General features: G+C 39.7%; 1 protein-coding gene across 2 annotated transcripts; it reads right to left on the bottom strand.

Moving 5' to 3' along the window:
• Positions 1-1,332: 1,332 nt before the first annotated feature.
• LOC6574532 (zinc finger and SCAN domain-containing protein 2) lies at positions 1,333-13,239 on the bottom strand. Of its 2 annotated transcripts, none has more exons than XM_002000539.4 (5): positions 12,254-13,239; positions 4,260-4,406; positions 2,241-2,971; positions 2,069-2,165; positions 1,333-1,678 (listed from the first exon to the last, which is right to left on the bottom strand). In XM_002000539.4, the coding sequence occupies exons 1-5, from the start codon at positions 12,441-12,443 to the stop codon at positions 1,524-1,526; spliced, it is 1,320 nt and encodes a 439-aa protein (XP_002000575.2). In that variant the 5' UTR covers positions 12,444-13,239; the 3' UTR covers positions 1,333-1,523. The 2 variants fall into 2 exon arrangements, with proteins under 2 accessions (XP_002000575.2, XP_043863957.1); XM_044008022.1 differs by lacking the exon at positions 12,254-13,239 and adding an exon at positions 4,510-4,658.
• Positions 13,240-14,412: the final 1,173 nt, after the last annotated feature.

Below are 14,412 nucleotides of genomic sequence, written 5' to 3'. Positions count from 1 at the left end.
ATCTTTACATTAATCTCAAAAAATGCTATGTATTTGAACAGTTAATTACTTTTTCACTTGCATGAAGTGTTTGCACTTTATTTCGGTTATTGTTTTATGCCTTTCATTCATCATATACTTTATCCACAATCTTATCTCCTCGTCTCTTCTCTTTTTTTGTATTTGGTATAAGTTTTTCTGTTTTTCATTTGCATTTATATAAAAATATTTATTTATTGAGTTTTATTGCAGTTATTGTTTTTGGTTAGCTGTTTTGTTTGTTATTGTTTTCTACTATTTTGCATTCCTTTAGAGCGATATTTTGTTGTTGCTTTGTAGTGGTTAAATATATATATATCTATAGTATGTATTTATAGACATATCTATATATATATCTGTGGTACTGTATTTAATAGTATTTTGTGTTTCGTTTGGTAAGCATGATAGAGGAGGTTGGCTATAGCTGTATACTGTATACTGTAGTATACTGTACTGTAGTATACTGTAGAGTATGTCTTATATGGTGTATAGTAGTTCGGATTTTTTAATGGATAGTTAATTTGATTCAAACGATGACTGGAAGTTGCGCATGCAAAGACGCTAGCTTGTATTGCATTCAACTGTTTAGAGTTTGTTTGTCTCGCTTTGAACATTAAGTTTAAAATTTCTTAAAAATACATGACATTTTTCGTAATTGTTCAAATAAAGTATAAGACTAGAATTATATATATATCTAGATATATATATATATATATATATATATATATATATATATCCGTCACAATTTGACTTAATTAATATGCGCCTCAAATGAATTCGTTTTTCTCATTTTGCTTCTTTTTTAACTCTGAAACTTATTCTAGATACATTTATTTAAGTTGTTGCAAGAAATAAACGAAACAAAAAGAAAAAGAAAGCGAAAACTTAAAGAGGAATAACATAAAAAGAAAATTGCACATTAAATTGTTTTCCATTAAGAATTATACGCTTACACTTAAAGGCTTTCATTGTTGTATCATTTTTGTGTTGATTTTTTTTTTTAAATTTGTTTTTGTTGTTGCAGCAAAGATCACAGATCCTCAGAAATAAAATGAAAGCCAACTATGCGCATATTTTCATTAAAAAACTCTAGCTCGAAATTATTTTCATTTTTCTTTGCTTACATACAGTGTTTTTCATTTGTACATTTGAATTGCTATACTTTGTTAAACTGTTTGTGCGAAAAAGTGAACTGAAAGAACCAAAGTTAAAGAACTGAAGGTGTCGAAAACAAAATTCAACTAATACTTTGCATATATTATTTAGTATTAAAACTTTTCTCTTCTGTGTTTCTCTTTTTTTTTTATATGTTGTTGTTGTTGTTGTTGTTGTTGAGAGGGTTATTGGATTTGGGTGACGCTCAGCAGGACTTCCGGTAAACTCTTAAAACATTTCAAAAGCAGCTAAATTGTTGCCAACAGCTTACATGTCTGTTGGCAACAATTTAGCCGCCCTTTGTGACATGAAATGTATTTAAGAATTTACCAAAAGTCCTTGTACGAACCTCAGGAACCGTGTAGCGTATTATTTTGGGCATTGTTGGCGCCGGCACCGCCGCCGCCGCCACTGCCGCTCACATTCTGTGCTGAGACCTCAGATTTGACGCGGCGCGCAATATGCGAACGCGTATGCTTGCGCAAGTGATCCTTGCGGTAGAAACCTGAATGAAGAGAGAAAGAGTAGATATTATTAATTGGATCCGAATTATATAAGTTCGCATTAGATGAAGTAAATTGCTTGTTAAATAATAAGCAGTGATCGCCAGTGACGCTCTCCAGAAAGCATTCCAATTCAATGTTGAATCTTACTCTTATATTGGCTCATTGAAGCCTTATACTCGAAGTAATCGAGAACTGAGTGAACTGAACGGTATTGAATGCCACCGTGAGAAGCAGAGTAGTTGTGAACTCTTATATTAACGCCTGCGTTATGATCTATAATCTATCGGAGGTACGCGCTTACTCTTATAATAATGTCTGATTGATCTATCGGGAGCAAGCGCTTACTCTTCTATTGATGATTGATTTCTGTATTTCCTCATTGAAATTACCTTTTCCACACTCGATGCAGACATGCTTCTTCTCACCCGAGTGTATGACAATGTGCAAGGTGAGCTGCTCCTTGCGCTTAAAGGACTTCATGCAGATCTAGATTGGCGATGGGCGAAAGTAGCAATGGATTAATTTCATCAACTATATGGGAGGTATTAAATCGGCACTTACATTGCACACATGCGGCCTGTCCGGTATGTGGGAGAGCTTGTGCCTGGTCAAGTGATCCTTGCGCTTGAGCGCCGCATTGCAGATATCGCAGACAAAGCGCCGCTCCACGGCATGCGAGATGACGTGCTGTTCGATCAGGCTGCGGTCCGGATAGGCCATTTGGCATTCGGGGCAGCAGTAGAGCGTGGAGCCGTCCAACGCTTTCGTTTCACGTATTTCGCCGGGCTTCGGCCGGGGTTTCTTCTCCTTTGGGGGTTTCTTCTTTTTGGTCTTCTTGCCGGTGGTGGTGGTGCCGCCAGCGGCATTCGTGGTGCCCACTGCCGCTCCGCTGCTGGAAACGGCGGCTCCATTGCTGACCGCACCATTAGCATTGCCATTGACGCCGTTGGTGGCTCCGCCGTTGGCCAATCCCGCGCCAGTCGCATCTGTCATGTTGGTCATGTGGCCGCCATGGTCCATGCCCACCAGCCCGTTATGATGGCCCCCATTGGCGCCATTATTGCTGGGCGTCAATGCCACGCCTCCCAGCGCCAAGCTGGCCAAATTGGTGCCATTCTTCAGGACATCGCCGGTAGACTCCTTCTTTATTGTTTCCGAATACTTGAGGAAGTGCTGTATGGAGATTGGCAGTGTTGCGGATAGCAAATGGGATGAGTAGTCGACCGTGTTGGCCGTATTGGCCAGCGTTTGCCACGATTGGTTCACATTCTGTAAGATTTGCTGATTGAGCACTGCGCGCGGGGAAGCCCAAAACAGTTGGAAAACATGTGAGTATATATGTGTATGGATAAGATCAGATATTATTATTCATTATTTAGTGTATCTACAATTGTGAGCAGATTGTAAAACAATATCAGACAGAATCTCTTCGGTGGTAGCTCTTCATTTAAACCATTTATTCCTTAGCTTCAGCTAAAATTGAGTTCCGATGAGGTCTTGATACAATATCTGCTAGGGTAACTTAGTTACGATAGATTCAGAATATGAGACTTTTCATGGTCTAGCTGTTTTCAGATAATGATGATGCTGCTGCTGCTAATGGACACACCCAGGACACAAATCCAGCCTGCAGCCCTCCCTTTCACATTTGCTACTTTATCCCCACACACACACACATACACACACGACAACACGCCCAGACAACAGGCATTTGTACTAAATATGTTCACGCCCACCTCAACGCTAGCAGTTCATGCATTATCTAATAGCTTCCTGGATAATTTTCCTGCTATATGAAATACGAAAAGCAACGCCACAAGAAGAAAAAACCTACCCCAACAACAAAAAGCTTTGGCTTGGCAACACACACAGTCGTGGGTGTGTGAGGGACTGATTGTTTGTCTGTGTGTGTATGAGTCTGTGCGAATATGCTGAATTCTATTTTCTTGAAAATCCCTGGCCGTCCCCCAGCCCTACATCTGCAGTAACTGGCGCCAAGGACACAGCTCACATGCCGCATCTCTAACCTTAATTTTCTAGCCCATTCCAGGCCCCCCTCTGCTTGCTCCATGGGCTCAGGCATTCTAGCTGCTCCTTTAAAGTTAATACGCCCACGTGGAAAATGTCAATGCGTGTGCGAAAACTTTCTGTTCGACAACAAGTAAACACCATTTCATATAACTTGCTAATAGGAAATACACACGCACACACACGCAGTGGGTTCATAAATTGTTGGCAGATAAAAGTTCTTGAACGGTCCAAAATCTCAATCCAGACAGGGCTCAAGTTTTCTCTTTTCGTTTTGCCTTTTTATTTAAATAACAGTTGAGCCGATGCGAGCCGAACGCTAGACAGCGGAACGGGGCCGGTGTGCACGAAATGTAATGTGCGTCCTTGAAATTTCAGGCCGTATAACAGATAGCAACCCAAAAAAAAAAAAAAAAAAAAAAAAAAAAAAGGAAGCACAAAAAAAGGGAAGGAAAAGTGAAGCACATGAAGCTCCTTCCCTCCGTCATGTTAGGCCCTCTGCCCCCGGCTACCATGAAAATCCCCATCCAGCTGCTTGGGTCGCCGACTCACCTTCTTCCCGGTCTCGTTCAATTTTTGGATGGATTTTACCCTTATGATCCGCTGCTGCGGCTGCATTCAAAAAGTTCAGATCACTCTGAGGTTGCGAGTATGGTATGGATATATTTTGACCATATTGCATATTATTGGCCGCCGAAACTGTAATATATAAGAGAAAAAGTAACATTAGAAACTAATAGCTTGAATATTGGGAAAGTTCATTTGTTTTTAGTTAGTTTGTGAGGTTAGTTTAGATATTTACACATGCTCGAAATTGCGCTAGAATCACAGCCTTATTTAGCTACTTTATAAGTATCTGTATATATATATAACTTTAGTCAATATATTTTTGTATATGTGTTTTGTATATTAGATGTGTACTCCAGCTATTTGTTAAATTTGTTTAGTACGAGGTCGCCGCAAGCGAGCTCCAGCAACGACTAACTACAACTGACTCGAGGCCTGGCGTCTGGCTGAACAGCAGCTACAGCTGGCAGCGGCAGCGGCAGCGGCAGCGGCGACACACGAACGAGGATCGGGTGCCGGCTGAAAGCGGACGGCTGTTCGTTTTTATGCACGATGTCTGGCAGTGTCCCACTGCCGCACGATTTGTACCTCGTGGGTGTGCGGGTGTGTGTGTGTGTGTGTCTGTGTTTGCATACATATACATACATGAAGTTACTGCCTGTCTGCTTTTGTATGCGTGCGTGTGCCTGTGTTCGTGTGCCTGTTGGCGCTTTCCTAGTCGTTGGCAACACTGGCTGGCTGACGGCTGACGGCTGACATGCGTGAGTTGTTGCTTTAGCCGCTGCTGTTACTTTTAGGCAGCTGTGGGCATGTCTGCCTGCCTCCTTTATTCGTCGCCGCGTTGCCGTCTGCCAAGGCCAAATTTAGCGCCCACACAGAGCCAGAGCCAAAGCCAGAGAGAGACACACACGTGCGAGCCACGCATACATAGGAAAAAGGAAATTAAAATTGAAAACGCCGGTCCTGCCGACGCGCCTCAAATGTATGCTACACATACACATATACATGAGTTCGTATGTATGTGTGCTTATTTTTCGGCATTGCCTTTGCCAGCAACATTTTGCCGGGCGCTCGTTTTTATTAATAAATATTTTTTGGCTGTTGCCAATTGGCCCGGTTTTTTGTTAGTATTTTTCTTTATATTTGCTTCCTTTTTCCTGATGAAATGTGAGCGAGACAGAGAGAAAGCAGCAGACACATTGCATGTAGCTTGGTAAGTAGTAACTAAAAAGGTTACAAATTTAATAATAATAAAAAGAGACGAAATATTTAAAAGGAATGTATGTATGTGTTTGTGTGGGTGTGCCTTTTTTGTGTGTATATTTGTAAGCGTGTGTGTGGGGGTGTGAGTGTGAGTCAAACGGGTAGCAGACCCTCGTATAAATTAACTTGTGACCTTGCATTATAATTCAACACATTTCTTATGCTTTAATGCCCTTTGTGAGCGGTGATGCCACAGTCTCATAATATGAGCATACTTTTGGGGTAAACGAATTTAATACGCTAACCTCAATTAGCCAGGTCATATGTGTGCAGACGGATGTTGTGAGAGGAAGAGAAATTGCCCTGCTTGGCAAATAAAGGAAACCGGCTAATGGGATCTAATAAAGGAAAGCAGTCCGAAAGGAGGATTAGGCTGAAACAATTGACTAGCGAACCATAAAAGGCACCCATAAGGCATCCTTCCAAAGCAGCAGCTTAACGGAAATTTATTTCACGAACGAAAGTATGCTCAAAAGAAAAATTCTCTTTAATTAGAGGAACTAATTGCAGATGAACACATCTGCATTTCAACAGGGAAAATAGTATATAAATTTATAAATAGTATATAAAAACCTTTAGCTTTAGTGTTAAAAAATTTGATTAATATATTCATTTACTGTGCGTTTACAAATAAATTTGGAATAATGAAATGTCTATATTTCATTCTATTTGTTCAAATTATATCAAAAAAGATATCATGACAAATAATTAATTCAAATGGTTTATTTTAATAATACGAAAACTATTCAGGTTAAGCATAATGCTTACGCACGAAAAATCGATTTACATATTAGACACAAAAAAATCTCGAAGTGCGGCACAGCGAACGAGAATAAGTAAAGTAAAAAGGCCGAGATAATCAAATATTATCCAAGCAATTAAATTCTGCCATCCCCATCAGCAAACAATGTAAGCTGTTAGACAAATGCAAGACTTATGTAGCGGTAATTAATCAACTAAACAGAATGAGTGCACAGAGCGAACAGCATGCCCCGAAATGTAGACAACGAAAAGTGACAGAAAATAACCAACAGCCCATAAAAATGACAAAACACGAAATAACAGAAACAACACACACACGCACACAAATCAAGGAATGACAAAAACGAAATGGAACATGGAACGGGTACTGAAATCAGGCGGCAGAAAAGAAGAATAGAATTGACAGACGAACGGAAATTCTGGGCTAAGCCTGTGTGGAGCCATGACTACGTCGAGCCACTGACAACACACAGCAATGCTGAAAGCATGCGCTCCATTTTCCATCATCAGCGTAGCCGGCATTGTCGTTGTAACATTTCACTTTTCACTTCACTTTCACATGGGCCACACGACAACGACCAGCACCAACAGCAGCAGCAGCACCAGCGCACCAGCTCCAGCTCCAGCAACGGCAGAAATAGTGGCAGGACGAGCACAAAACGGCATGAGCTAGAGAAACGGTAAATGAAAATGCTGCCTAGCAACGAGTTAAAGTCGGTGAAAACTGAAACACGGCCAAGCGAGAGTGAGAGCTCGCCCAACTAGAAAAGAGCGTGAGTGTCGGCAGAGAGTGAGTGAGAGAAGAGCGCGCGCGCTTTTCTATGTGTGCGTGTGTAATCACAGAGAGAGAGAGAGTGTGTGTGTTTATTGGGCGCACACTCTCCAACCCACAATATGGCGGCTGCCTTAGATTTGAGTGGTATATCCAAAGTGGAACAAAATGGAAAGGAATTCGCTGGGTTTGGAGAACGTAATGTGAAACATGGCGTTGCGCTCTGTGTGCCTACTTTTAAGTGTGTTTATAGTGCCGGCACACACAGTGAAAGCAGTGAGAGAGACTGTGTGAGAGAAAGAGCGCGCGCGCAACAGCAATATATAAAATATAAAAAAAATATATATATATATATATATATATATATGTATATATCAACATACAGATATATATAGATATATAAACATACATATATATATAACAAAGAAGAGAGTGAGAGAGCGTGCGATGTTAGCAAAAACTGCAACCCCTATTAGAGTTGGGGATTTTAACGCCCGCTGCTCGGGGTTTGGGCGTATGTAGCGCGACGCGGCGCCAGTCGCCAGAGTTTGAGTCATCAACGACAGCAACAACAGTAACAGCAATAAGCCACTCAAACCACAACAGAGTTGCCAGAGGCAGCTTTAAGCCTTAAAGCTGCCATATGATATGAAAAAGCTTCGCTTGGCTTTATTGTTTTACACTTGCCTGCTTTTTCGAACGGCTTTGGGGGTAGACAGTGGCAAGGGTAGATCTAACTCAATTACATGCACACTCATTGGGCTCATATGTATTAACTCCATATATGTGTATATATACATATGTACATGTAAACAGTGAAAGCTCTAATAACGAATTTGTACACAACTACATTTAAAGTTGTATTTAATTTTTATTTTTTCATTTGGTTCTGCGTTATCAAAATATATTATTATATATAGTCTATATAGTTTTCATATATTTCATTCTTGTCCATTGCTTAGAGTTTTTACTGTATGTGCTTAGGTACACATCTACATCTAAAGTCTGACAGACTTATAAGCACGCGCATTTTTAGTGTTGCATAGCGCCAGGCGCTGCTGCCTCGTGGGGGTGTAAGCCCAGCCAGCAGACGCTCACACTCACACTCGCACTCACACTTCCTCTCTTGCACACAGAAACATCAACACATCCACCCACATATCCTCTGTTATGTACACATAGAAATGAGTACATAAGTGCAAATAATTTATGGGGGGTTGCGACCCTTTTGACAAACCGCAATATTATCACATACACTCGCACGCTCGGCTGGTCATTTGCATGGCATATAGAATTACCTGCCGGACATACGGATCGTGTTATAATAAAGATCATATTAATAGATTTGTATTCTATGTAACCTAAGCACATGGCTAATTTTGAGCAACCCAACCCCTAGCTGAAGCTCTACCTCTCTCCCACACTCACTCTCTCAGCATTTTTGTGTATTTTTCTACTCATCCCTCTAAACACCCCGATGCTTTGTCATCGTTTAAACGGAAAAATCAATGAGCCACAAATGATTTCTTTTATTTGCTGTTTTTCGTATCCCCCTTTATGTTTTTTTATTTTGCTAAAGAATATCCTTTATTTGCCTTGCATTTTTTATATTCACTTAAAGAGTTGCCCCAGGGTTTGATGAATTATGTAAATTGTGCGCAGAAAAAAAAGAAGAAAGTAAACAAATATTTACATCAGGTGCTTCAACTTGAAAGAAATTCAAGAGCAAATAAAAGCTAATGTCATACGGACAACTTAAGGAAAGTTGCAAACAATATTTAGACTATTTGCAAGATTTACATATAAATGTAACGCAAATTTGTAAACAAATATGACTGTAATATTGGTTATTGGAATTGGTTATTTTCTAAAAAAAAGTCAATAAATTTTCAAGTAATGAAATATGGTATATCTTTGAAATTCCAATCATAAAAGACAAATTTAGGCTTAAAAAAAATAGTTGGCCTTCAAAAGCAGCGAGACAGAGCTGTCTAAACGTTTGCGTTTAAGTCTTAGGCTTTCTAACCATATTATTAATTCGAAAAATGAAAAGTTGGCATACATCCTTGTGGTAGCCTATGTAACCCACCTGAACGGTATATGTGACATATACCACGCACATATATAAGTTTATTAATCCACACTAGTTAATTCACTCTTATGTAACATTTTTCAACTTCTTTCTTCGTCATTGAATCTTTACTGTATATAGTTATTAGGATAAACCAACACCCCTTTGTATATAGGTATATAATAATAATAACTAATAAAAATATACAAAAAAAATTTTGAGTTTTTCCTAAATAATCAGCTAAAATTCTACGTAGATATGCCAACTTTAACCAGGACAAATAAAAAGAATGGGACAAATCAAAGATTGTCTGTTCTGATTCGATATCTCAGATGATTTATGAAATAAGAAATTCTATCGTCAGCTCTATCTACCGAAAAAAAAACTGGTCTCTTATTGTTGTTTTTGTTGTTGATAATCTAACTAATATGCGACAAGAAAATGTGGTAGTTGGATGAGCAACGGAAAGCGGGTAGAGGTCGGGGTGACAGCGGTCTACCTGCATGAGCTAGCTGCAGCCATACACAAATACACACTCACACACACATTCACTCACGCATATAGATAGATAAAAGACCCACTCACACACACTCAAACAACTCAGACACACGCATGGCCACATTTTCCCGTTGTTGCAGGTAAAAAAAAAGAAGAAATAAATAAAATGAAAATGAAAAACCAAAATGAAATAAAATAAAACGTTAAACTGGAAATGGGAAATGTAATACGTAGAGCTAAAAAAGCTGGGATCAATGAACTATAGAAAACAGTGGCAAATGGCATCGCGTTCGAGTTTGAGTTCATATTCGAATTCGAGTTTGAGGGAGTTCAGGTTTGAGTTTTGCGTTCTTCAACTGGGGGCAAAATGCGTTAAAAATGAAAATAAATGCGTAGAATGATCAACTAATTATGCAAGTGAATGCAACTAATTATAATTAATATAAACAATGGCTGTGCAGAATCCAAAGAGGATTGGCAAAGGTATTGATGGGTAGAGATAGCGAGTCAAATACATAGGTAAGGGGCAGTCAGTTCTCTATCTTTATAAAAGCAATAGTTAAACGCTAAAGAGGCTAGGCAAGTCAGCGGCGCAACTGTGAACTAGTTCAAATGCAACTGAAATTATGACTATAAAAGTTGAAGTACCTTAAGCCTCAAATAACCTGTTGATCCTTGTACCTAGGGATTCCACTGAAAACTTTAACAAGCAACTTTGAAAACAATAACGAAACTATGCGTAATCAGAAAACCGATTAACAAAATAGATATTACATTAAATTTGTAATCTAAATTAGACAATAGATAAAAATCCTGTAACATATTAGTGGCTGATCAAAAATTACTGAATCCGGGAATCCTTTAGTTGGCCTATTGACATAAAGATTCGATTGGACCTGCATCAAAAGGGCATGAACAATATTAGATTCTTTGTTCTTTGTAACTGCATTAGATTAAATTAAAGAAAATAAATATAATGTAAAATATTTATATTATCCATATGCAGTCTCATTTGAGTTTGCAGATTAGTTGATAGAAACTTTATCTGGACGAGCAGCTTATGTACAAGGCGTTGCGTTGCATTTTAGGGGTTGAGCTGGCAGTCACCCTGCCACAAAGTGTTGCAGCTTGGCCAAAAGGAAGTCAGTGCAATTAAAAAGGCAGCGACGCTGCCCGTTTACAAACGGGGGTTGGGGTTGAAAACTGCGCACGCATACACGCACACACTCATACACATACTCATGCTCAAACTCCCCCATTTAATTGTATGTGTGTGTGTGCGTGTGTTGAGTAGCTAACGACAGCAAAACCCACCCCCAGGGCCATACAAAGTAAAATGCAGCAAATTCAAAAGTTATTTGAGTTCATTGCATTTTCAAGCGAAGCTAAGCAACAACAACGAAAACGAGGAGAAGAGCGAGAAAAACTGGAAGCAGTAGCGGGCACGCACACAGACACACACATACACATATACACGTGTATTCGTTGCCAAATGGGGGTGGGTGGTAATGACTCAAAACATAGCACAAGCGAAGGGAAAAACAGGAACAACAACAGCGAAAAATCGTTAGATTCGGTTATGATGACAGGCGGACCCGCTTTAATATTCCACGAATAGTAGAATATCACACAAATTGAGCGTGTGCATGATTTACCCTATGAATTAATTAATTTCACTCAAGATTAACATACACAAAGAAGATTTGTATACATTTTTTTTCATATTTCAATATTCAGTACAACTTTAAATCGGAAAATCTATATTCTTTAAATTAACAGACTTAATATTATTATTATTATATATATATATATATATATATATATATATATATATATATATATATATTGTATATCCTACAAATGGAAACCAAACAATGATTATTCCATTACTAAAATCAGTTCAATGAAATACATACTAAATATTATGAATTAATTTGAGATCTATAACTGATTTTCAAATAAAAACCCGTTTTTTGACAGGTGGCAACTCTCTTTTGAGCGCAACATGGCTATAATGCATTTTTTTCAATACGAACTAGTTCTGTGAGCAGCAAACGAATCATTAAGCGGCTGATTTGTTGTTTACTTGCGCTCTCGCTCTAACCAATAGCATGTCGTATGCTGCGCACAACGAAACCAAAAGCAATGCAAACATTAATTCTCTTATACATGCGCAGTTGTTGGCTTTTTTCTTTTGGTATTCTTCAAGTTGATCCTCAGCGCTGTTCTTCTTCACAATCAAAACATGAATGTTGTGCTAGTTACACATGTTCATAAGGCCTCAAACGACGAATTGTAGTGGATGGGATAGGAAAAAGCAAATCGCTGCCGCTACTTGTGTTGCTGTTGTTGTTGTTGCTGCTGCTGCCGCTGCTGACGCCAGCCATGGCGTCGCTGGCGACTCGACCGACAGCGACGTTGGCAGCAGCAGCAGCAAGCGAAAATAAATCGATAAAAATAAAATAAATTTTTAGTGATTATGTTGTATACACACATGCACACACATGTCTCTATTTACATGCATGTGTCTACATACATATATAAAAATGTACATATGTGCATTAGTCTTATATATGTATATGTATATCAATTTGTATGAATGCATGCACTTACCGTTGGGCACATTCTGATTGAAATGATTGCCATTGGTCTGATAGCGCTGAACATGATTATCGCTGCCCGCTGCAGCAGCTGCAGCGTTCACCGGCGGCGTACCAAATGCGCCCGGTGTTTGTGCATCAAATTTAGCAGCAAACTGATGAATACCAGAGAAGGGGCCGCCGAACGCGGAGAAATTCATCATGACAGTTTTATGTTGTTAACAGGGCTTCACACATACACGCACAGGCCGCCGACTTACGCGCGCACACACAGGCAGGAGCCGAGCTGCCTGTGTGTAATTGCTGCCTTTTGTTTTTTTTTTTCTTTCTTTTTTTGTGGAGATTACTCCCTAGCCGTTATTTGATTTTGGGGCTTGTGTAACACTTTCGCTTTTTTGTTGGCTGTTTTCAAATTGCACTAGCCAACACTAACAACAACTGTAACTGTAACATAAACGTTGCGTCGAGCCTGAGCAACTGAAATACGATCGAATTAGAGAAGCAGAAACAGGCGATGTGCGATGACGATGTCGATGACTATGCGGCGCTTTTTAGCTGTGGGTGGTGCTACTTGGCAGGATTTGTTGTTGTAGCTGCTGATGTTGTTATTTTTGTTGTTGCTACTCTTGTTGGTGGGGGTTGGTTTTTGGTTGGTGTGGCGTGGCGTGGCGTGGCGTAGCGAGGAACACACACAAACTGACACTCGCGTACACACACGTTTGTATGAGCGCGCGATTGTATGCAGCGCTTTGCTTTTGGGGGTAGCAAATGTACAACTTTCAATTTCGCTTAAACTAAACACACACAGAGACAAAACACACAACACCAGTAGACTCAAATACACACATACACACACACACAATCACACACGAGGCAACGTCGAGCGCGACGACGACGACGTCGACGTCGAACAACAACAATAATAAAGTAGAATTAAACGAAAGTCACGCTTACAACCGGCTCGTCGAGGCTCCGACATCAAACTAAAAGTAACATTACAACGAAAGAAAGCGGAAACACTGGGGCAGGCAACGGCAATCAGGCGCAGGCAGCGACTGCGACTGCGACTGAGCTAGAGACAGAGAAACAGAAACACAGTCGCCAGCGGCACAGCGACGCAATGGACAAATGACAGTGACAGCGCAGCTCTCTTTTTTTGTATTAGTTCGCTAATATGTGTGTACATACGTACATGTGTATGTATGCTTGTGTGTGCATGTGTGCACAGTGCTTGTGTGCGCTGTTTTGAGGGTGGAAGTTTTTCTACTTCTCTGGAAAATGTGCGTTTATTTGTACATTCTTTACAATGCGTTTTTGGTTGGTCATATGACAACAAACATGCCCTACACTTGATTAGCCAAAAATTAAACTATGATACAGTATAACTAATATTTGAAAATATATAAACTAAATCCATGAGTCATATTCTTATACAAATTATATCAAATTAAAATTATTATATAAATAATATTATATTGTTGTGAGGCGTGGTAAATTTAACGAATTCGACTAAAATATAATTATGTTAATGTATAAAAGACCAACTAAGAATATTACACTGATTAAATCAAATACAAAATGCCAGACTCGTACAATTTCTACAGGTACAGGGCATTCACAAGTGGACCATCGCTAACCAGAAAACTCACAAACAGCGTGCCTTGTAGTCGTATTTTTATTTGGTTTTCCAACTTTTAGGGTTGTGTGGCCTGGCCGTCGCAGCCGCAACGAACGGCCAGTGCATTTATATATGTACTATGTGATTGTATATACATACATACATATGCATAAATGTTTGTTTATACACGCGTCTATATGTAAGCATTAACGTTGCTGCATACGTACGTTTATATGTAAGCATTAACGTTGCTGCAGACGTACGTTTATGAGATTGTGTGTGTCGTGTGTATGCATGTATGTATATACATATGTATGTATGTTTTGGGATGTCTAGAAACGCACAGCACCATTCTCGGCGCGTCGCAGTCGCAGTCGCAGTCGCTGCATTTCATTCTGCCGGCGCTGCCTTTGGGACTTGTGTTAATGAAAGTGAGTGCAGCATCAGCATAAGCACTTGTCTGTATGCGTGTGTGCGAGGACGGGACGCTCTAATAAGAGAGCAGTAGCCGCTGCTCGCAGAAGCAGCAGCCTCTCAGCTAGCGGCACTCTCAC

Source organism: Drosophila mojavensis, unplaced genomic scaffold (assembly GCF_018153725.1).
Source record: "Drosophila mojavensis isolate 15081-1352.22 unplaced genomic scaffold, ASM1815372v1 contig_231, whole genome shotgun sequence".
NCBI lineage: Eukaryota > Metazoa > Arthropoda > Insecta > Diptera > Drosophilidae > Drosophila > Drosophila mojavensis.
This window is presented reverse-complemented; position numbering and strand designations above follow the sequence as displayed.

What these genes read in the sequence shown, in the direction of transcription:
- LOC6574532 (XM_002000539.4), bottom strand. Translation starts at nt 12,443, where the DNA reads ATGATGAATTTCTCCGCGTTCGGCGGCCCCTTCTCTGGTATTCATCAG. An exon ending in CAATCAGAATGTGCCCAACG is followed by an intron (nt 4,407 to 12,253) that starts GTAAGTGCATGC and finishes TATATATTACAG; the next exon opens with TTTCGGCGGCCAATAATATG. An exon ending in CTGCATCGAGTGTGGAAAAG is followed by an intron (nt 1,679 to 2,068) that starts GTAATTTCAATG and finishes CTCTTCATTCAG; the next exon opens with GTTTCTACCGCAAGGATCAC.